The sequence below is a fragment of the Gaeumannomyces tritici genome (assembly GCF_000145635.1).
Source record: "Gaeumannomyces tritici R3-111a-1 unplaced genomic scaffold supercont2.2, whole genome shotgun sequence".
In the NCBI taxonomy this organism is placed as follows: Eukaryota; Fungi; Ascomycota; class Sordariomycetes; order Magnaporthales; family Magnaporthaceae; genus Gaeumannomyces; species Gaeumannomyces tritici.
This window is the reverse complement of record NW_008804546.1, coordinates 507,763-528,014: the sequence shown is the minus strand read 5'-3', so window position 1 is coordinate 528,014 and position 20,252 is coordinate 507,763. Positions and strand designations below refer to the sequence as shown.

Genomic DNA, 20,252 nt, shown 5'->3' with positions numbered 1-20,252 from the left:
CGGAAAAAAAACACGACAAAAACACACCACCCACCCATCATCCACATCCCACGAGCGCCGCCCCCTCCCCCAAGGCGGGTGGGGACCGGAAAGCCATGGCAAACATCAACCCAAGGGTAAGTAAGGGAGAGAGGGCGACCAAGGAGCCCGGTTCCGCAAAAAAAAAAAAAAAAAAAAAAGACAGCCTGCGTGACCAACTTCACCTGTGTGCCGGGTGGCCGGTTGACGGGCTGCGAGAGCCATAGACGGTCATGGCCCCGATGGCGGCCTTCACCATGGCCTGCATCCTGTTCACGTACGTTGGCGAAGCACAAGGCGAACGAACAGTCAACCACGGCCGTCGATGATGAAGACTAGATAGCTCACTCTTGTCATGTGCATACCCCCACTCCCTCCCTACCTATCTAGATATACACGCTCGTCCATCCGCGAGGCCAGGCTGAACGCTGTAAGTTGTTCTTTTCTTTCATGCGCGCTGCGCTGCGTGGGGGGGACCAGAAGGTATTGAACAAGCGCCATCTTAACACCTCTTTTTTCCCCGCCCTTCCATAGCAAATGGAACGCGACGCGTATCGCAGGAAACAGCTGCAGAACCCTCCCGAGGAGCCTCCCAGGTGAAGGCGAGGCAGGGGGTTGGACGACGAATGGCAAGATGGGAGAGACCGGGCTTCGGGAGGACCAACGAGGTTGAATTACAGGTTATTTTTTACTGTAATGCGTGGTCTGCATTCATTTCAATCGCAAAAAGTGCTCAACGGTAACAAGCCCAAGCAAGAGACGCCAATCGAGTAAAGCAAGTTGGAAGCAGTGAGGAGAATAAAAAAAACAGTACGAAAGTAATAAAAAGTACAAAAATGCAAAAGAAACAGGCCTCATGGGACTCGAACCCACAGCCTTCCGCTCGCTACAGAATAGGAGGCGGACGCGCTACCTTTGCGCCAAAGGCCTTTGATGTTCCTGAAGATCTTGCTGACTCGGGCCATACTATAACCTCCTATCCTGCTCCATGTGCGGTTCCAGTATTTCTGTTGCTTTTCCAAGGGAGGTCCATAAAAGTCAAGATGCGACCCATTCGGCAAACAAGAGGCTACTGCAAAGCGGTTTAAATCATCATTCAATGGGCTTTATTTCTCAACAAAAGGGTGTGACAAATAACAACTTGTATCTCTGAAATGATGCTTCAGGGCGCGGTGGGGCATGATAAAACAAGCAAAAACCGAGCCTCGGACTTCTTCCAGCCATCCGCCCTGGTCCCTTCGAGCCCTGCTAATGAAAAGAGAGTAAGAAAAAAACGTCACATATCTATACCTACACTAAAACCAAGTAAAGTAATGTTTTAAGAGTTGTCGGGGTATCGTCTGCTTGCTCTGTCCGTCATCGCACGCATGTTTCCGCGTAAAACCCCCTTGCCGAGAAAAATAAAACCGGTTCTGTCTCCAAGACTAAAGAGCAACATGATGAAAAGAAAGCGGCGCGTATATCCCTGAGGAAGACATCGGCCAGCGATCGGGTTTATTTCTTTGCAATCACAGCGAGAGGCCCTCGGCATCGTCAGCGGCCGAGAGCTTCCTCTCGCCATCGTGCTTGGCCTCGTTTAGCCTGCGCATGACCGTCTCGTATGTGAGCATCGTCACCGCCGCCGCGGGCACGGCCCGCATCAGGTTGGTGCCCATTCCGGCGTAGAAGGCTCTCCAGCCCTCCTCGACCAGGATGGTGCGGAATGTCCTGGCGATGCCCCTGTACCTGGGCAGCATCTGCTCCTGCTCCGCCGACGAGCCGTTGCGTCCCATGCCCACGACGGGCCGCTGCTGCGTCTGCAGCCGCGTCCTGATGACCTCGTGCGGGTACGTGGCGCTGCTCGCCATCACCTTTGACAATATGGTGGCCGACAACACACCGAGCCACTCGGGGGTCGCGCCGTGGCCGCCGCCGTCGCCCATGCCACGGCCTGTGAATTGGGTCTTGAAGTACTCATAGGCCGGGAACTGCACGGCCACGTGCGTGAGTCCCAGCAGGGCCGGGGTCAGGCCCGAATAGAAAGAAGCGATGCCCTCGGTCGTGTACATCTTGCGGGCGGCGTCCAGCGTCGACTTGTAGTGCCACGGCGAGTGCAATGTCGGTCGCGACGTCGGCGTGTTTGCGCCCTTTGGGAACTGTGAATAGCTGGTCCGGATGTGGTGCGCCGTCTGAGACATGAGCCGAGTCTTGATGACCCATATCGGGTTCGTCACGATTGTGCTGCTGGCCCCGGCCACGATTGAGGACCAGAAGTTGACGAGGAATGTGTTTTCTGCAGCGGGCGCTCTCGTTAGCCGACATATCCTTGGGTGAAAGCAAACGCTCCAAGGGAGAAAAGGGGACGGCAGAAACTTACTAGTGTGCTGCGATATGTGCTCCTTGCTTTTGTTATAAACGGTGAACCAGACGGCCCAGGTGGGTAGGTAGCCTAGTATTATAGGGCCGAGGCCCCTGTACATGCCGCGGATGCCCTCCTCGCGCCATATGGTCCTGCCGGTGCCGACGAGGCCGCGGTAGACGCGGTGGTGGCCGACGTGGCGGCCCTTCTGCACGGCCGCGAAGCCACCCTGGGCCTGCAGCTTGGTCTTGATGACGTCGAGGGGGCAGACGACGACACCCGAGGTGAGGCCGCCGACGGCGCCGGCGAAGGCGTTGAACTGCGACGACGTCGCATGCGCCGCCCACCTCTCGAGCGCCGTGATCGGGGTGGCGTCGGCGCCGGCGACGGGGCCGGGGCGGGGGCGGGGGCCCGTCATGGCGTCGCCGCGGGGTGCGGCCGAGGATGCTGCTGCTGCGGCGGCGAGGGCGTCGGGCTCGGTGCGCACGTACTCCAGCGACAGCGGGGCGGATGATGAGGGGACGGGGATTGGTGGCTCGTAGTCGGGGGAGGAGGATGACGGTCGCGACGGCTCATAGTCTTGGGCAACGGCGGCCGCGTCGGGGCTTCCTCGGGGAGGAAGCCGGGGTTGGTTATGCGACATGCCACCTCCTCCTCTTGGCTGCCCGCCGGACGAAGCTAGTTTGCGGCTGTCGCTCTATCGACGGGGCGAGGAAGAAGGACTCCGACCAGGAGAGGGTAGAAAAGGGCCGGCGTATCCGGGCTGCTGACGCAATGGCTGGTGCTTGTGGGGGGTCGAAAACTGTGACGAAAGAGGGCCGACAGAGACGGCAGCGGCTAGGGATAAAATGACGGCAGAGGAGGACAGGCCTGCGAGTAATGACGAGATGGCTCAATGATTAGGCTGGCTGTACGTTGTCGTGCCTTCCCGCTCGGGTCATGGAGGTCTGGTGTGCGGGGAAAGCTCAATCCCACGCGACCAAGTCGCTGGCTCTGGCTCTGGCTCTGGCTCTTGGATCACGGGCTGGCCATTGACTTCGCGGGACAACAGACCAAGAATCCGGAAAACCGTTCGATGTCTTGTTTCGCAGCTCGTCCGACTGCCGTCCCTTTTGATTCAGCGACAAGCCCAAAATGCGACATTGATCTTTTTTTTTTTGGGTCGCCGTCAAAGTCCCTTTTTTTTCCCCGTGTCTGTCTGAATTCCCGTCCTGACCTCGAAGGATCACTTGCCCAATTTAGCAATCATGCGCCCCCCAATACCTGGATTTGCCAGTATGACGCACCACACAGGGACACCACACAGGGAAAAACATGAATGCACCCCTCCGCCTTCCACTGTAGATGGCGTTTTGAAAGTGACTGCCCTGGGTTGCTCCTCGCAGCCGTCAAGCGGTGATCACCGAACGGATATGCATCCCTATCGACTCTGATTATGTGTACACGATGTAATACAGCAAACCATATCGGCGCATTGTCAAAATTTCATGTTCTGAATTGATCCGGTGTCGGCATCGAAGCGTCACTTGCCATGTGCTCGGTTCGGCGGCTGGGTCTCCTTGCTGCCTCAGGCGCCAGAATCGGAACACAATCCCATCTAGAAGCTCACGTGACCAGAGTGGCCCAGACAGCCCGCCACAGCAAGGGAAGCTTCGAAACTGCACTGAGCTGATTCGACCAAATTGGCCGCAGGAATTTGAGGGATCCCGGCCGCTATCAGCCAACCCACCCGCCCGAGAGGCTGCCACCCAAACCTGTCTGAGCCACCGGGAAGCTCCATCCAGACCTTTTGCACGCCACCTCGCCGACGACGAAGCCGTCACCACACCCGACCCAGACCACGCAAACCCCCCTCCGACGCCAGACTCCCCCCTCTCCGCGCACACGCACCCGCAAACACCAACCGCCCACAATGTCGGCTCCTAGCCTCGCTCCTTTCGTGCTCAAGCGCCCATGGCTCACCAAGATGCTGACGCCCGTGGCCAATTGGTACGCCAACGCCGCCGGCTACCGCCAGATGGGTCTGAGGTAGGTCTTTTTTCCTTCTTTCTTCCTCGGCCGGATTCCCAATCACCACCGATGCGGCCCGATAAAACAAGAACGGCGGAGACGGAGTCGGGAACAAAAAAGAAACAAGGAAAAATGAAAAGGCGCAGGCTGGCGCAAGGAACCCGCAAAAACTAACCGATCCGAAAATCCCCAGGGCCGATGACCTGATCTCGGAGGAAAACGAGACGGTGCAGCTGGCGCTCAAGCGCCTGTCGCCCAAGGAGCAGTACGATCGCGTCTACAGGCTCCGCCGCGCCGCCCAGCTCAGCCTGTCACACACCCTGCTGCCCAAGGGCCAGTGGACCAAGGCCGACGAGGACGTGCCCTACATCCTGCCCCTGATCAAGGCCATCGAGGCCGAGGCCAAGGAGAAGGCCGCTCTCGACGGCATCACTGTCATCAAGAGCCACTAGAGAGAGAGAAAAAATACGGCAGGAAAGGGGTCTAAAATAAAGTTTAAAAAAAGAATACAAAAAGAAACCTGTCGGGCTTCAGAATATGAGGACGGCCGCGTTTTTGAATCACCATCTTGGTATCTGGAAGGGGTAGTAGTGGACAGACGCCTTAGAAAGGACAAAACAGGAGGCCAGTGTTTTTTTTATTACGCTCTCGCGGCGCATCCCTGCTCCGATTGTATAGATATTGCCGTCACGTGACGGGCTAGAGGAAACGGAAACGGCCATGTAAAGAAGGGAGTGCTGCATAAAATAAGCCCTCGTCAAATCAGATTCTCTGGTGGATGAATATGCATCTATACAATAGACTTCTTTTCACGAACCTCTCCGTAATGGCAATACACCAACGTCTCGAGCTGTGTATTGTACGTCTAGATTCGGCGCTTGAAGCACATCATGTGCGGTCTACATTGATCACGCTCTCACCACGTCCTAGTGGAAACACAGAAAACGCCAAAAGATGAGGAGTGAAAACTTAAACACTCTACCTACTGTATACAACGGCAACAGACCCGAGACAGCCCCGAACTTACAACCAGAGTCTATTAAGTAGCGGGATACGGAGAAACGGCCACCTCGCCACCCCGTCCATACAAGGCCTCTCGTAGGTGAGAACAAGTACCGGCAACACGCCGAGCCAAGAGGATAGAAAAAAAAAGGGCGCAACTTCCCCCACCCCAGTCCTCCCGAGTAGCCCAACCGAGCATATATCGACCAGAAGGGAAACAAGAAATGATTCAGTCGTGCTTCCGCATAAAAGAAATAAACAAGCAGGGAGAGGGGAGATGCCACAACTTCTCTCCCACCAACCCTCGTCCCGTCGACGACAACGATTGGTACTTTCCACATGCTGTCCGCGACGCTCTCGGCTTGCCTGCGCCCAAACCCACCCCACCCGGCAAGAAAAAAAAGATATTTGCGTGCGATGAAGCAGAGGTAGCAAGTAAAAAATAGGCAGGTAGTCAGTAAACAATGAGTAAGAAGTTAGTCAAGAAGCGTCCCAACCCAATCCGCAGAACTCCTTCTGAACAAGCTTTCGAACATGTAAATGCGATATGTCTGTGTCGTGAGCCCCAAGTCGTACAACAATCATCTTCCACCACCAGGTCCGCAGAGCCTCCAGCCTCCGCTGGGGGTGGGTATTTCCGCAGGCATAAATAGGACCGCAGGGAGGGGCGGTGAGCGCCCAAGAAGACAAAATCAAGATGCTCTCATGGGCCCGAAACATGACTAAGAAAAGACAACAGGTCGCGCAAGGCCTTCTAGTGGCCTTGGCAGCGATGAACTGGCGTCAGGGGGGGAAAAAACTCGAAGGTCCCGAGCTTATGCGTTTCCGCCCTTCTCATCCGTGTCGATGTGCCACACGACGTAGTTGGGGAGGCCGATGACTTGGAAGCCTGCCCTCTTGGCCATTTTAGCGAAGCCCTCCGTCTCCGCCTGGTTCTCGAAAGCGTAGCAAGGGAAGTTGATGCCTGATGAATCCGACATCGACCGTTAGCCTGGATCTCATGGAATTGCGTAATCAAAACAGCAGCATCACTGACCTGACCTGTGAACATCAGCCTTGACGATGATGTTCACGCCACCAATACCGTCAAGCTCCATCTCCTCGTCCTGGTTGTTACGCCAGTCACCCATCTTGGCCATGTATGTTCGGCCAGTATCGAATTGCTTGTAGCCTAGGGGACGGTTAGCCTCGACCGCTCCATCGTGACCTCAAGGGCAGAGAAGACTTACCTTCCGCGAGAACAACATCCTTATCCAAGCTAGCCGCAAGCCTCCGTCCCTTGTCCGACTCGACCCAAGAGTTGTAGTCGACTGCAGTGCATCAACATTAGCACAACGCTATAACAGCAACACCTCACAAAGGTTTAAATCTCCGAGCAAAACTTACATCGCCCTTCGATATCACGGCCATCCCTGTAGCGATGGAACCAGATGTCTGTGCCATACATTGTCAGCTAGTTGCTCTTAGGAAGAGAAATCGGCGCATATGGAAGTTCGTACTCGGGACGAGGATGTCCTTGTCGTGAGCGACAAAGTCCTCAATGATGGAGCTCTTGCTCTCAACAATATCGACATCGCGCCAGTAGACCCACGAGTGTTCAGGCTTCAGGGCGGTGGCAAGGAGATAGTTGCGGGCGCGACCCATGTTCTTGCGGCGCGGGCCCTGAGCCTCGAAACCATGACGATCCTTGACGTCTTGGCTCAGCTTGAAGTTGAAGTCCTTCTCGACAATCATAGCACTGTGGAAGGCCGTCTTATCCGTGCGCTTCTGGATTCTCTCCAGCTCAGCCGAGAGGACGGCAAGCGTATCATCCTCCGAGTCGCCAACGAGGAAGGCAAGGTCGATTAGGTGGTGGGGGTAGGTAAGCTCGGCGATCAGCTCAAAGTACTTGGACAGGTAGGGAGCAGCCTGCTTCAGGGGCGTCACAATCAGAACGCGCTCCTCGTTAGAGGCGGCCTTGGGGGTCGATTTGACAGGGTTTAGGTTGTGGTGGACAATGGTGGACGCGTTGACCACGATGGGCTTGTGGCGGTTAAAGATAACGGGAGTTTGGAGGTGAGCGCTCCACGCAGCCTGTTCGTTGATGGACATGTCCATTGGCGGCTTAGAGGGGCCCCAGCAGTAGAAACTATACGCAGCGCAGTCCTGAGTTAGTGTCGCTGAGCCATCATGGAGCGAGGAGCTGCCCGCCAATGTCCATCGTGTTGTACGGGTACGTGTGCATGTGTACGGGTGTCTCTGTCTAACCTCTTGACTTCCGACGCAGACGTGCTGATTCCACGCCATAGCAATAGCATGAGGCCCGAGATGGCGACCAAGAGCAGGAACCTCGTTCTTGTCACAAATGCGAACAATGCTCTTGACGGCGGCAATGAGCCTCTGGCCGCCTTCCAGTTGATGCCTCCCTTGGGAAGAAGCATGGCGACAATATGTTGGGGTAGCCCTATGGTGCCACCAGGAGGGGAGAAAATTCAAAAGAAAAAAAACGAGCGGATGGTCGCGAGCGAAGCACCGGCCGGGCCTTGTCCTTCGTTATCGCTAGCGAGCCTTTTCAGGACGACCGATAAACCGGGAGCGACGGAGGGGTCAGGTTGCGCGACGGGGTGCTGCCGAAGCGGGAGCAAGAAAGCGGCCAAGGATGAAGAAGAAAAAAAGGAAGAAAAATCGGCGTGTGCCACTCGCGGTCAGCTCGGGTCGAGCGTGTGTGGTGGTGTGGTGTGCTTGGGTTGGTCGAGGGCGATTTGATGCCACGCTTAATTGGGGGGGTTGCAAGGCACGTTTCGCCGACGTGTTGCTCGAGTGGGATTGTCGCGACCGATGCACCGGGACGGGGACAGTCGCGGGTCGCCGAGTCGTCGCCAACAGTTGACGGCGGCAGGATTGTCGATGAAGGGACTCGGGAGGTTCTGCAGGAGGGTCGTGTCCTCTGGATTACGGGTTTAGGGGCAAAGCCAAGTTGGTGAGCAGTGTCGAGCGAAGGAGGCCGGACAGGAGCCAAGAGCGGCCTAGCCTGTCAAATTTGGTAGAGAGAAAAAAAAAGATGGGTGAGCGCAGGGGTTTGGACGGTGGGATTTGGCTTTTTGGAGGTACCTGGTACCTGCCCCTTGAGTGGGCTTGGCCGCCTGTGTTGGCGCGTGGGTCTGGAGGCGGGAAAAGATCGAGGGCAATTTGGGGCTCCCACTGCCAACCCAGAGCCTGGCAAGGGCAGGGACGGGACTGAATGTTTGACTGAATGAATAAGCACAGAGGTACCTGGGTACACAGCCGAGCGACCAGTCCAGCCCCAGCGGCCGGCGAGCTGGCACCCGCAGTTCAGGGGCTCACAGCGGAAGAGGACCGTGACAGGTCCCTCGTGTACTGTGTGCACTTGGCGCACGAGATGAGGGGAGGAGAAGCAGAGGGGGCTGATTGGAGAATCGAGATGCAAGTCGGACTGGAGGGATCCATTCTGTTATCTGCGCCTGTACAGTAAGTGGCAGGCAGTTGAGCGAAGCTAAACAACGCCCAGGATGTCTGTAATCCTGCATGTCAACGGACATCTCGCTTTCTTTAGATTTAGAGATGGGCCAAGTGCCCAAGGGAGCCAGCTACTGAGGCATGCTGAGTGTACACTATATATTGTGAAAGTGCGTGTGTTCTCGCTGGCTGGGCTGTTTGGGGTTCGAGAACGCCCCCGAAGTATCGTGTGGGTCCCCATCCCGCCAGGCTCCAGCCAAAATGCCCAGTGCTCGTTGACCATTCCCGCAGATTATTGCGAATCGCGATGTGACTGAAAGGAGGAAGATGCGAGGGCGGAGCCACGGGCACGCATTGACGTGCATCGGTGGGTTAATGTCGGCCCCTACACCGTACAGTGCCCAGTGTTCAGTGTTCTGCGCGATCAACAGCAGTAAAACGAGGTGGCAGTGGCAGTGCAAGCGCAGATGCTGTGCTGCTGCATTGCCGTTCGCCATGTCAAGCAATCAAGGCCAGCGCGTCCCATGCCAGTGGTTTGCGTCTTGGGCCTGCTTGGGCTGTCATCCCATGTGCTGAGACTGGGAAGGAAAGGAGGATGGGCTCGTGTTGACGCGATGCGCAAGGTTCGGCTTGATTCCCCAAACCATCCGATCCAGAAAACCTGGAGGGTCCACCAGGTGTCCCCGCTCTACCCCAAGGGGGGCACGCCAACTTGGCCAGGTCGCTAAAGAAGCAGGAATCAAATAACATCGATTGCAAGCCAAACAGTGGCCAACATCGCCGCTTGGAACAGCAGATAAGGAAAGGCAAGGGGAACCCAGTGAGCGCCCGTATTCGAACGACAATCCATGGCACCGTCGGTGTCAACCTCTGGCTGGATCGCGCGGGCCGTCGTACGCTACCACCGAGCCAGCCGGCATGGGGTGCTGTGGCGGGGCGTCGATCTAGATATTGAAGGCCCAATATCGGGGTCAATCTTGTTGCGAAATGGGAGAGATGGGGGTTTCGTCCCCAATATCACACAAAAATAGGCACACCTCGATCAACACTCGCAGCCCGCTTACTATATCCTCAGCAAATCCCATATTGGAAATATCAAAAATGGGGTTGATCATTGCAATCCGACTAGGTGCGTTTTTAATCGGGAACTTTCAGGGCTGAGGTGCCAGTGACCACATGGAATTACTTGCCACGTGAGTCGGCGACAGCGACGTGACTTCAAAGTCCTGATGAAACGCGGGAAGCAAGCATGGCACCAGAGCAAAGATAGTTTGGCGTGTGCTCATCAACCCAGCTGGTTTCATGCTCGGCGATTAGAGTCCAGTCAGCGTAACACCGAGCCAGGGGCGATGGGACAGAAAACCACCACATCTCAGCAGGAGAAAGGGATCAGAAGTACCCGACACCACAACATCAAGACAAAATAGACACTACTATTTGCATCCAGATACACCAATCCCAAGCTCCAATACGGACTTTATAGGCTCCCATGCGACGAGGGGCTGTGTCCACTTTCTGGGTGGCCCTACATCATCGAAGCCAAAGGCCCTACCTGGCCGTTGATTTACAAGGTCGTAGCAGACCTAGCAGCCACCATATTGGTGGACACCACATCCATTTACGAACTACTTCGACCATAACAGCGCCTGACGAGATGCCCGTGGCTGTACGGAGGTCGGCCAGGCTCAGCGCTGCTCCGGAGCAGGCGTCGGCGTCTGCGCCGATGCCTCCACCCCCAAAGCCTGCTAGACAGAGACGCGGCACGGGCGCGCCCAGGAAAAGAAAGGTGACCAAGACCGAAGACGAGGAGGACGGCGCAACAGCAGCAGCGAGTGCTCCGCCCGCGCCGCCATCAACTCCGCCGCCGAGGAAGAAGCGCCGCGCAACAGTGGCCGCCTCTCCCGCAGCGGAGCCGCCGGCTACGCCCACCCCGAGCGCCGTGGGGCTGATCTCGGAGCCCCAGGGCAGGCCGGGCCGGCGGTCGCAGCAGCATCCGGCGACTGTGCGCGCCGCCAACCCGCGCGCCACCAACGCGGCGCTGCTGTCGCCCGAGACGTCGCGTGTCGTCGTGTCGGCCCAGCCGCCCATCGAGGACCTGTCCCCGGTCAAGCAACCTGCAGCAGCGGCGGCGGCGGCAGCAGTAGCAAACGACAAGCCGCCGGCCGCAACCACGACCGCCACCATCCTCGACGAGGCGTGCGCGTACCTCGTCAGGGTCGACGCGCGCATGAGGTCGCTCGTCGAGGCGCACCACTGCCACATCTTCAGCCCCGAGGGCCTGGCGGAGGAGATCGATCCGTTCGAGAGCCTTTGCAGCGGCATCATCAGCCAGCAGGTGTCGGGCGCCGCCGCGCGCTCCATCAAGGCCAAGTTCGTCGCGCTGTTCTCCCCGCCGCCGTCACCGCCATCACCACCACCGCACAGCGGCGGCGACGACGACGACACCGCCACCACCACCGAGCCGCCCCGCCGCTTCCCGCAACCCTCCCAAGTCGCCGCCGCCTCGCTAGAGCGCCTGCGCACGGCCGGCCTCTCGCAGCGCAAGGCCGAGTACGTGCAGGGCCTGGCCGCCAAGTTCGCGTCGGGCGAGCTGTCGGCGGCGGCGCTGGCCGACGCGCCCTACGACGAGGTCGTCGCGCGCCTGACGGCCGTGCGCGGGCTCGGGCAGTGGAGCGTCGAGATGTTCGCCTGCTTCGCCCTGAAGCGGATGGACGTCTTCAGCCTCGGCGACCTAGGCGTCCAGCGCGGCATGGCCGCCTTTGTCGGGCGCGACGTCGCCAAGCTCAAGGCCGCGGGCAAGGGAGGCAAGTGGAAGTACATGAACGAGGCCGACATGCGGGAGCTGTCGGACCGGTTCAAGCCGTATCGGAGCTTGTTCATGTGGTACATGTGGCGGGTTGAGGAGACTGACGTGAGCACTATGGAGTAGAGTGGCCGGTTCACGGCAGAAGGTGGGCTGGTGTTTGTTAGTTTAAATAGATCCGTCATGTGGCGCGAATAGACCAGATGGTGCCAGGACGGCTGTTTAGACATTCATATGATCTTGTGTAAAGCAACCTCACAGCCTTTATACAGTTGGCCATGCCCTTGAGCGCTGTAGGCCTCCAAGCTTCTGATGAGGGAACGAAATCTCAGGGCCAATCCCCTTTGAGGAGGGAGCAATTGGCCGAGAAGGAAAAGACCTGCAATGGCGTATCGGCACTCAATTTGATACACTCAAGATACATGCCATATCTGTCTCTATGGGTTTCACTCGTGTTCGTGGGCGAGCCGGACGTCACGCAGATGGCGAGCGCCAGAACTTGCTCCTCTAGCCTTCTCACATGCCTGCCCCACCAGGCCACGCCGCGGCCCGTCTCTGCTCTCACAACCGGGGAGGCCGGCTGCTCCGTTTTTGGACGTCATGTCACGCGGGCGGGCGGCCGTGGCATCGGCCGCGTGCATCGTTCCCGCCTCGCCGGCCACAGGCCGCGTGGAAACGAGCGGGCACCGCGGCTAGCCGAGCCGGTGGGCAAAACGTTTGCCTCTTGGCCACCGTCGATAGCTTGGAGATCTTGTCTCTCCCGGGAGGAGCTCGGCGGCGGCCAAAAGGTGTCTAGTCATCCAGCCAGCCCATATAAGATACAGGTGTGTGCAACAAACTCACGTCAGGGACCAGAGAGACGTCAGCAGCCACACTGCATAGTCAAGGACCGAGATATTCGAACATGCGTCTACATATTAATGCATGTCCAAGTCATGTCTATGCGTGCTCTCCGGCGGCGGATTTTAGAGTCGGGACGGACACCCCACTGTTCCGACCCGAACACCGGGCCGATAAGCACCGACGCGAAAATGAAGGCTTGAGAGATTCGGCGTCCTGTCGCGCAGGATTACCCGTACTTGGGCAGCCCTCTGGCACCAGGCTCTCCCTACTATGGTTTCTTCGGCGTAAAGCCACTCCGGCTCCGTACCAGGCAGCTGCCAAGGGAAACCAGAAACACATGCCAACACCCACGATCAAGTGTCTCAGCTCATCTTGGGCTGCCCTTACTCATAATCAAGTCGGTCTGATGTTGATGAGAAGATCGCAAAGCCGGGTGCTGAACAGATTACCAGCCAGCAAGATGGCTACCACGTTTTTCTTAGCACACACACACACACACACACACGCATGCACAATCTTCATGAGAGCGATGTTGAAGGGCGAAGAGGACGAACGAACATGGGTGAAGAAGAAAGAAGGAGAAAAAAAAAGGCCGACGGTGTCGTTGTTTCGGATCTGCGCGTGTGGGATTGACGGGATGATCTGCCGCACGGCAGGGAACGCAGGCAGGGCAGGGTGATGTCGCAGGTTGAGCCCGCTGGACTCCGCGGTGGCCGTCGTGTGAGCGTCCCGTTGCCCTGCTAGCCTCCCCTGCTGGCATGACAAAGTTTAAGTAAATAAACAACTAACAAATAAAAAATTGAAAGTGAAACCAAATTCTTGTGTCTTGTTTGAATCTTTGTGTCCGTTGAGGCAAGGCCTTCCTTTCTTCTGGCCTTGCCCTCGTGCTATCTATCATCCACTTGAGGCTGCGGACGGACGGTTCGCCTGCTGGAAGAGCCGGCGCGAGTGGGTGGCAAGCCGACGCGGCCTCCCGAACGTCGCCATGCTAGCGCCCTTCGTCGTCGTCATAGCCGCCCTCATCCTTGAAGAAAAAAAGAAAAAAAAAAAAAGCTGGTGGTGTTCGGCCAGGCCGGGTTGGCAGTGTCACGTTTTGGCGTCGGACAGACACGAACAGACAGACACAGGGCCGCCGAGAGCGAACAAGCAAACAGCGCACAAGAGAAGCGTTAGCCGAGCGCACAAGGTCGCTGCTCGGCTCCAGCGGGGACACAGTCCCACTGACGAGGGGTGGACGATCTAGAATTGTAACCGTAACGACTGCGCCGTGGCGTGCCGGCTTCCCGTCACGCTCGCATCTTCCCAATATTTTCCCCCCTTTTCGTTCTTTTTGGCCGTGTCGGCCCCAACGAGACAAGACAAGACAAGACATGGCTTGGATGGGGGTGGACGCATTGGCGGCCGCCTCATTGACAGTGGTCATGTTGCTAGCGCGGGCGGATTTAAGACGGATCGTCTCCGCCGCCGGCTAGAGGAATTGAGAAGGCAGGGGGGTAAGATAAAACCTGTGGAAAGGGAGGGGGTCTTGGAAGGCTGGTTTGGGAGGCTGCTACCTAGCAGCGAGGTCAAGAAAGGGATCGAATGGTGTAGATATCGGTCATTTCAGGACAAGAGAAGCTTCGTCTTCGGACCAGCCTTGGAGGTGTGAATCCTTCCAGTCATGGCACAGCGTGGATTAGCCCGCATGGTTGTTACCTCCTCTAGGATCAGGAGCAACCCAAACGCCAAGCGGCGGGAGCTTGCAGATCCAAACTTTCGTTGCACTAAAACTCGTAGTTCCAAAACCCGACGGTTGGGGAGCCACGGAGCCAGAGAAAAAAAAACCACCACAGCGGCAACCAAAGAAACGGATAAGCGGCCCTGGGCGCGAGAGACGAGTCAAAGGATAGCTAAATGTAAATCTCTGGCTTGCGGTCCAAACCTTGGCGATGCGCGCTCAGCGGCGTCGGGCCAGAACAGCCTGCTCCGGTTGGCTGCTCGGGTTCGGCACCAGGTTCCAGACCTGCTTTGTGTCGGCCGCCAAGTTGATAGGCCCGGCCTGTCGAGTCCGCTCCCCCTCAAGTGGGTGTGGGCGAGCCATTGACGGCCTTCGTATTCCTCTGCCCACCAAGCCCAGTTCGAGCAGCACCGCCGGTGGGTCCGCAATCGTGCACAAACTCCGGGCCGCAGTGACGACGCGTCCTGTCCAAGGTCGCGGCAGGATTGGCACAATTCGGACAAGGCCGACGAGGAGTTTCGGGTTGAGGTCTTCCTTTTCGTTTTCATCCTCTTGCCAGCAGCTGTGCTCGCTGCGTTTTCACGTAGCTAACTGTGCTTCCTCGCATTTTCTTGATTTTGCATCGCATTGGCGGGGTTTGGTTGAAACAAGAGCGGACATTCAGACCAGCCGAGAGAGAGGGGGCGTGCCAATTATAAGTCAGGGGAGTGTCGTTAGCTGGGCCGCTTGTTCTCCTGCAGCTCAGCAGGGATGGATGGCTCCTCCCTTTTTGGGAAGGCACGCCTCTATCAATGATGAGCTTCCCAATAAGCCAGTGTCTCCCACAGGCTCTGAATGCATTGGGACGGGCGGGAGGAAGAACAGGGAATCTCGATGGGATTTGCCATGTTTAGAACGTGTGGTTCGTGATGGAAGGAATCGCTGCACAATAACAATACGGTGTGCGTGTGTATCTGTGGGTGGAATTGATTGCAAGGAAGACTCTGTCTGCACCCTCGCCGCAGCAACCATGACAAACCAAACCATTGCCTGTTCCAATTGCGCTGCGACTTCTAGAATTCCGGCTCCATAGCAAAAAATAGAGACGGCGGGATCACCTTCCAGGCCTGATCTTGGCAATGTGCTTTCACGGAGGTCGCCTCAGCGGTCACAAAAGTCGGTGTTAGAATTCTTACGATTGACCGACGGTTTGCCAGGGAGCCCAGGGAGGCAATCTCGCCATCCAGGGCAACCCGCGATATTGGCCTGGCAATCGGATCCACCCCAATCCAAAAACCAGGCTTGAACTGTGCATATGGGAACACGAAAGGAGAGGGAATAAAAGAATAAAGAGACAAATTGGGGCCCCGTCCAGCTTTCTTCAGGCGCGCCACCGCACACACTGACACACGGGCAGCGGACGCGTCCCTGGTGCCAGTCCATCGATGGCAGCCTCTGTACCTAGCTTAGCGACGGCATTGGCAACCCAAGGCCAAGCCGACAGCAGGTGCGCCACAACAGTTCAGCAGCCTAGCCCTGGAATCGTCGCCTGGAACGGCCATCCCATGGGGTCATTTTCTTTCTTGGAGGAACCCCCTGAGACTAGGTAGCCGGCGACGAAGAGCCGAGTCAGGCGTTGGTTTGACAGCGGGTTTCGTTTGTTTTTGTGCCCGAAGCCGCCCCAAACGACATCGCCCCAAACCATGTCAGGTGTCGTCGGTGATCCATAATGTCCGTCGTCCTTGGGACTGGGGCACGGCTGGGGGAGGAGATATCGGGGAAAACTGGACAGAGCAGCAATTCACAGAATGTGCCATGGATAATGCAATCCCTCCCGAGCCCGTCACCTGGTGTAAACAAAACAAACACGGCGAGATGGCACATTTGACTGGATCCTGGGCCGGCCGATCCCCAGAAGTGCGTGCTGGGGCGACCGGCTTTCAGAGAGTGGCCGAAAACAAGGAGCCCACGAGCCGGAAAGGCCAATGAGGGGCCAGGAGGAGGAAGGGCCGCGTAGACTTGCGAGGGTCGAGAAAATAGAACAGCAACAAAAAGCATGGACAGGCGGGAGGCGACGGTTCCCACTTGTCCGTCAGCAGATGCGAAATGACTGTGCAAAATGCAGATATTGCTTTGATGGGGCCTTGGACTGCACCGACAGTGCGCTGCCGCTGTCACAATGATATTCACGAGCAGCCAGGAAGCGTGGAAAGCATGCAGCTTATCATACGGCGGCGGATGGAAAAGCGGGAGCAGGTCGAGTTGGATGATGATGGCCGCAGGTGGAGACCACCGCACCGCACCGGCCAGGGGCAGGGGCAGGGATCGGGCGAGGGAGTGGGTGGGGTGGCCGTAACCGTAATGCAGCCATCGCCCACCCCTGGCACGTTGCTAGCGCGGCTGCTCTGCAAGTGGTCGCCATCCAACTTTAACCTCCCCTTTCGCATTTTCTTGGCCCTTGCCGAACTCCACGCGCCCTCTCAGTTCAATTTCCCTCTGTGTTTTCCCTCCCGGACCTCTTCGCCTGCCTGTTCTGCGAGCACAAGCCACATCTGCCTTTTTCTTCATTACAAACCCCCATCGTTCGCCGGGCATTCTTCCCCCATTCCTTTTCTGATTCTACGACATTCACTCGCTACTTACTTTAATCGTCCACCTTTTTCTTTTTCCCGGAGGCTTTAACTTACCTAGTGAGGAGAATCGAGGGCGTTGCTACCCCCAACACGCTTTTTTCAACCACATCCGAGTCATCGGTATAACCTCAGAGTCAACTGTAACGCCTGGCTCCAAACGGGCAAATAAGGTAAGCAGCCGGCAAAGTTATGATGATCCCATTGGCACCTCGACACGGAAACCGCGCCCACCCGCACCACACTCCATCACACCTGCCTCCTTGACCGTTATCGACCGACGATGGGCAACGCTTCGACCGGGCGGTGCAGTCTGGGAAGACAGATGGTATGCTTCCGGCAATGGAAAAGGCGAATGTGGAAGGCAGGACGGAGCATCCACGCGCACACGCCACCAGTTGCTGTTCGGAGTGACTGCGAGTGAAGGAAACCGCCTGAGTCTGGACCGGTCACCTTCCCAACCGCCTCGGCCTTTGCCTCCACGCCTCTTCGCCCCTGCCGAGAAGCCACCCCTCGTCTTGGGTCCGCAACAAAAAAAAAAACCAACCGCTATTCCACCACCGACCGACGCTGGCCTTCTCCCCAAAGCACCACACCACACATTCATAATATCAACTCGCTTTTTTGGCCGTTTCTTGGTCAACATCCATCCCATTTGTAGACATACCACTGGCACCGCACAATTCGTCACAAACCACGATCCCACGGGAGTGAATTCTGGAGACCGCGCCATACTTGACCGCACCTGGACCGCAGCGCTGACATTTCCCGCCTTTCAGAACACAAACCGACAAAATGATCGCCAAGGCTTTTGTATCTGCCGTCGCGGCTGCGGCTGTTGTTTCTGGTAGGTCCCGTTTTCTCGCAATATCTTGTCCCTTGCGTTGCAGTATGCTAACGGATCGTGACTTCATGTGTAGCCCAGGGCAACAGCAACTTCTGTAGCCAAGACACCATCCAGATCAACTCCAATGCGGACGCCTCCAACCTGCAGAGCTGCCGGACGGTCAAGAGCATCAACATCGGAAACCAGACCGACAACTCCCTGAAGCTCTCGGGACCCACCACCATTGAGGGTGACCTGACGGTGCAGGGCAACAAGAACCTCCGTAGCCTCGAGAGCGACACCATCCAGACCATCAAGGGCAAGTTCACCCTGGCAAGTCTGGAGAAGCTCGACACTCTCAAGTTCGATCGCCTCGGCGAAGTGGGCGAGATCGCATGGCAGACACTGCCCCAGCTTGCCGGGCTCGGCTTTGGCACCGTTGGTGTCACCAAGGCCAAGAAGGTCATCATCAGCGACACCTTCCTGAACTCTCTCGATGGCCTTAACCTGGTCACCGTCGACTTCATGGACCTGAACAACAACGGTCGCCTGCTGAAGCACGTCTCAAAGCTTGCCAACCTGACCACCCTGCTGAAGCTTCAGGCCAATGGCCGCAACGAGCTGCAGTGGGAGATGCCCGAGTTGCTGTGGGCTGCCAACCTGACGATCGCCAACGTTTCCACCTTCACTGTGCCCAAGGTGAAGGAGATCAACGGCTCGCTCCGGTTTGATACCAACAAGATCGTCAGCTTTGACGCCCCCAACCTGACAAAGGCTGGTGCCGACATCTCATTCGTCGGCAACGCCGCGCTCTCCAACATCTCGTTCCCCCAGCTTACCACGGTTGGCGGCTCGCTCACCATTGCCAACAACACTGCTCTCGAGCGCCTGGATACCATGCCCAAGCTCCAGCAGGTTGGAGGCGCTGTCCGCCTTCGTGGCAACTTCAGCGCGTGAGTATCATCCTATAATCCCTTGGCCTAATTCATTTGCTGACTCTTGTTACCTCCTCCAGTGTCGAGCTTCCCTCCATGGACTCTGCTTCGGGCGCCTTCGTGAAGGGTGTCTTCGACGTTCAGAGCACGACGGACATCAAGAAGTCTTGCAACTCTCTTAAGGCCCACGCACGCACCCAAGACGGCGGTGACAACAAGATCCAGGGTCCCTTCACCTGCGAGAGCAACAACGACAAGGCCAACGAGGACATCAACAACCCCAACTCCGGCGGCTCCAAGAACCCCAACTCGGCCACGGGTATGACCATCAACATGGCTCTGCTTGGTCTGTCGCTTGTTGCTGGTGTCGCATCCATGCTGTAATCGGCTGGGTCGCCTATTTGCTTTTTGAATCGCCGCCACATCGATTGTTGTTCCTAGGAGGACGGGGATGAAACTTGCAACCTTGTGTCACAGGCTAGGAAACGGAGGCGTTCTCTTTTCCATTACGCTGATTCTCTTGTGTTTCGTTTTCACGGTCATCAATCATCCAAGTGTTTTCTTACTGCTCTGGACTTCGTTTGGTCATACAACACATCTCTCCTACCCCCGGTCATAGTGGAAGCTGCCACAGTCAGGATCCCACTATTAGACTTAATATCACCGCCGCCCCGAAGGGAACGAAAAAGTCTTCTAGCATCAGGTTCTTGTACTCTCCCCCTCTCTTTCTGGGATACACAAAAAAAATGTGAATAGCACTTGATTTTCTCGCTCTCATTCTCTTTTTGTGCCGTCTCTTGGGTCGATCAGCTTCAGGTTGGTGAGAGATGATTTCCATAAGGGTTTGCGCGTGGGATTTTGGAATTTATGCGCGACGAGAACCCTTGATGACCTCCCACCCCCATTGTATTCCCCCCGCATATGTCATGTCGTCATGGTCCCTCGACCGCTCGGGCCTGAGCCCGCGCCCAGGCAAGCAGAAGAAAAAAACAACCTTTGTTGCTGGTCGACCGCTCGAGCGCCTGAGAAGGAAGGGGGAGGAGGTGTGCAACCCACTCGCCTAGACTGGGCGGGGTCAACACGCGACGATGTTTTGAAGGACCGGGGCAGCGGTCAGGCTTGTGCTGGTTTGATGTCTCTCTTTTCAGCTTACCGTCTTTGTAGTATGTATCTAGCCAATTCGATTCGCCTTTGCGTTTTGCCTTGGATTTCCTGGCCCTGCGAACGATTCCGAGGGAGAGAGATGGTTTGGTGTAGGTCCTTGGAGGCTCGACAACGGGCAGGTTACGTATGCGCTAACAGGATTCAGCGGTCAGGTACGGCGTATTAGCCGGTCAGCTAACAACTGGTTTGGAAGTTGGGTACGACGCACCGGAACCAACGCACTGAAACCAGCAGCACCCACCTTCGCTTCTCTACCTCAGTCTACCGGGCACAACAGCTGAAGTTAAAACAGATTAGTAGCGTCAATTCTCTTGCCTTACTGAGCTAAGTTGTCTCCTTTGTCCTGCTAAACGGTACCCATTGTTCTTCTTTTGTCGACGAACGCTCTTGGACGCTGGGAATCTCGAATCGTTAAGCATACTCAACATGGCATCCGACGCTCGCAAGCAGCCGCCATGGGCCCCTCCCTCCCCAGGCTCGACCTGACGTCCAGCTCCCCCCCCCCCCCNCCCGACCGACGACGACGACGAC

General features: G+C 56.9%; 7 protein-coding genes and 1 non-coding gene across 8 annotated transcripts; 4 read left to right on the top strand and 4 right to left on the bottom strand.

The window, feature by feature from the left end:
* Positions 1 to 92: 92 nt before the first annotated feature.
* On the top strand, positions 93 to 618 carry GGTG_02726 (hypothetical protein; the record flags this gene model as incomplete). Its single annotated transcript, XM_009220501.1, has 3 exons — positions 93 to 295; positions 409 to 448; positions 553 to 618. The coding sequence occupies exons 1-3, from the start codon at positions 252 to 254 to the stop codon at positions 616 to 618; spliced, it is 150 nt and encodes a 49-aa protein (XP_009218765.1). The 5' UTR covers positions 93 to 251.
* Positions 619 to 866: 248 nt separating this feature from the next.
* GGTG_20049 lies at positions 867 to 948 on the bottom strand. The gene has a single exon. It is a non-coding gene; the product is annotated as a tRNA-Arg (tRNA).
* A 150-nt stretch (positions 949 to 1,098) lies between these two features.
* Positions 1,099 to 3,851, bottom strand: GGTG_02725 (solute carrier family 25 member 33). The gene is made up of 2 exons (XM_009220500.1): positions 2,375 to 3,851; positions 1,099 to 2,290 (listed from the first exon to the last, which is right to left on the bottom strand). The coding sequence occupies exons 1-2, from the start codon at positions 2,997 to 2,999 to the stop codon at positions 1,527 to 1,529; spliced, it is 1,389 nt and encodes a 462-aa protein (XP_009218764.1). The 5' UTR covers positions 3,000 to 3,851; the 3' UTR covers positions 1,099 to 1,526.
* A 157-nt stretch (positions 3,852 to 4,008) lies between these two features.
* On the top strand, positions 4,009 to 5,182 carry GGTG_02724 (cytochrome b-c1 complex subunit 7). Its single transcript, XM_009220499.1, has 2 exons — positions 4,009 to 4,384; positions 4,560 to 5,182. The coding sequence occupies exons 1-2, from the start codon at positions 4,269 to 4,271 to the stop codon at positions 4,816 to 4,818; spliced, it is 375 nt and encodes a 124-aa protein (XP_009218763.1). The 5' UTR covers positions 4,009 to 4,268; the 3' UTR covers positions 4,819 to 5,182.
* Positions 5,183 to 5,202: 20 nt separating this feature from the next.
* GGTG_02723 (mannan polymerase II complex ANP1 subunit) lies at positions 5,203 to 8,971 on the bottom strand. Its single transcript, XM_009220498.1, has 6 exons — positions 7,616 to 8,971; positions 6,868 to 7,496; positions 6,755 to 6,802; positions 6,598 to 6,678; positions 6,405 to 6,539; positions 5,203 to 6,332 (listed from the first exon to the last, which is right to left on the bottom strand). The coding sequence occupies exons 1-6, from the start codon at positions 7,786 to 7,788 to the stop codon at positions 6,184 to 6,186; spliced, it is 1,215 nt and encodes a 404-aa protein (XP_009218762.1). The 5' UTR covers positions 7,789 to 8,971; the 3' UTR covers positions 5,203 to 6,183.
* A 538-nt stretch (positions 8,972 to 9,509) lies between these two features.
* GGTG_02722 (hypothetical protein) lies at positions 9,510 to 12,232 on the top strand. Its single transcript, XM_009220497.1, has one exon. The coding sequence runs from the start codon at positions 10,314 to 10,316 to the stop codon at positions 11,751 to 11,753; it is 1,440 nt and encodes a 479-aa protein (XP_009218761.1). The 5' UTR covers positions 9,510 to 10,313; the 3' UTR covers positions 11,754 to 12,232.
* Positions 12,233 to 14,358: 2,126 nt separating this feature from the next.
* On the bottom strand, positions 14,359 to 15,074 carry GGTG_02721 (hypothetical protein; the record flags this gene model as incomplete). Its single annotated transcript, XM_009220496.1, has 2 exons — positions 14,359 to 14,758; positions 15,013 to 15,074. The coding sequence occupies 2 exons, from the start codon at positions 15,072 to 15,074 to the stop codon at positions 14,407 to 14,409; spliced, it is 414 nt and encodes a 137-aa protein (XP_009218760.1). The 3' UTR covers positions 14,359 to 14,406.
* A 1,513-nt stretch (positions 15,075 to 16,587) lies between these two features.
* GGTG_02720 (hypothetical protein) lies at positions 16,588 to 19,751 on the top strand. The gene is made up of 4 exons (XM_009220495.1): positions 16,588 to 16,969; positions 17,576 to 17,643; positions 17,717 to 18,575; positions 18,638 to 19,751. Exons 2-4 carry the CDS (start codon positions 17,592 to 17,594, stop codon positions 18,939 to 18,941), a joined length of 1,215 nt encoding a protein of 404 aa, XP_009218759.1. The 5' UTR covers positions 16,588 to 16,969; positions 17,576 to 17,591; the 3' UTR covers positions 18,942 to 19,751.
* The last annotated feature ends 501 nt before the right edge of the window (positions 19,752 to 20,252 follow it).

What these genes read in the sequence shown, in the direction of transcription:
- GGTG_02720 (XM_009220495.1), top strand. Translation starts at nt 17,592, where the DNA reads ATGATCGCCAAGGCTTTTGTATCTGCCGTCGCGGCTGCGGCTGTTGTT. An exon ending in GGCTGCGGCTGTTGTTTCTG is followed by an intron (nt 17,644 to 17,716) that starts GTAGGTCCCGTT and finishes CTTCATGTGTAG; the next exon opens with CCCAGGGCAACAGCAACTTC. An exon ending in CTTCGTGGCAACTTCAGCGC is followed by an intron (nt 18,576 to 18,637) that starts GTGAGTATCATC and finishes TACCTCCTCCAG; the next exon opens with TGTCGAGCTTCCCTCCATGG.
- GGTG_02722 (XM_009220497.1), top strand. Translation starts at nt 10,314, where the DNA reads ATGCGACGAGGGGCTGTGTCCACTTTCTGGGTGGCCCTACATCATCGA.
- GGTG_02725 (XM_009220500.1), bottom strand. Translation starts at nt 2,999, where the DNA reads ATGTCGCATAACCAACCCCGGCTTCCTCCCCGAGGAAGCCCCGACGCG. An exon ending in GCACATATCGCAGCACACTA is followed by an intron (nt 2,291 to 2,374) that starts GTAAGTTTCTGC and finishes CGCCCGCTGCAG; the next exon opens with AAAACACATTCCTCGTCAAC.
- GGTG_02723 (XM_009220498.1), bottom strand. Translation starts at nt 7,788, where the DNA reads ATGCTTCTTCCCAAGGGAGGCATCAACTGGAAGGCGGCCAGAGGCTCA. An exon ending in TCTGCGTCGGAAGTCAAGAG is followed by an intron (nt 7,497 to 7,615) that starts GTTAGACAGAGA and finishes CGCTGCGTATAG; the next exon opens with TTTCTACTGCTGGGGCCCCT. An exon ending in CCGTGATATCGAAGGGCGAT is followed by an intron (nt 6,679 to 6,754) that starts GTAAGTTTTGCT and finishes GATGCACTGCAG; the next exon opens with TCGACTACAACTCTTGGGTC.
- GGTG_02724 (XM_009220499.1), top strand. Translation starts at nt 4,269, where the DNA reads ATGTCGGCTCCTAGCCTCGCTCCTTTCGTGCTCAAGCGCCCATGGCTC. An exon ending in TACCGCCAGATGGGTCTGAG is followed by an intron (nt 4,385 to 4,559) that starts GTAGGTCTTTTT and finishes GAAAATCCCCAG; the next exon opens with GGCCGATGACCTGATCTCGG.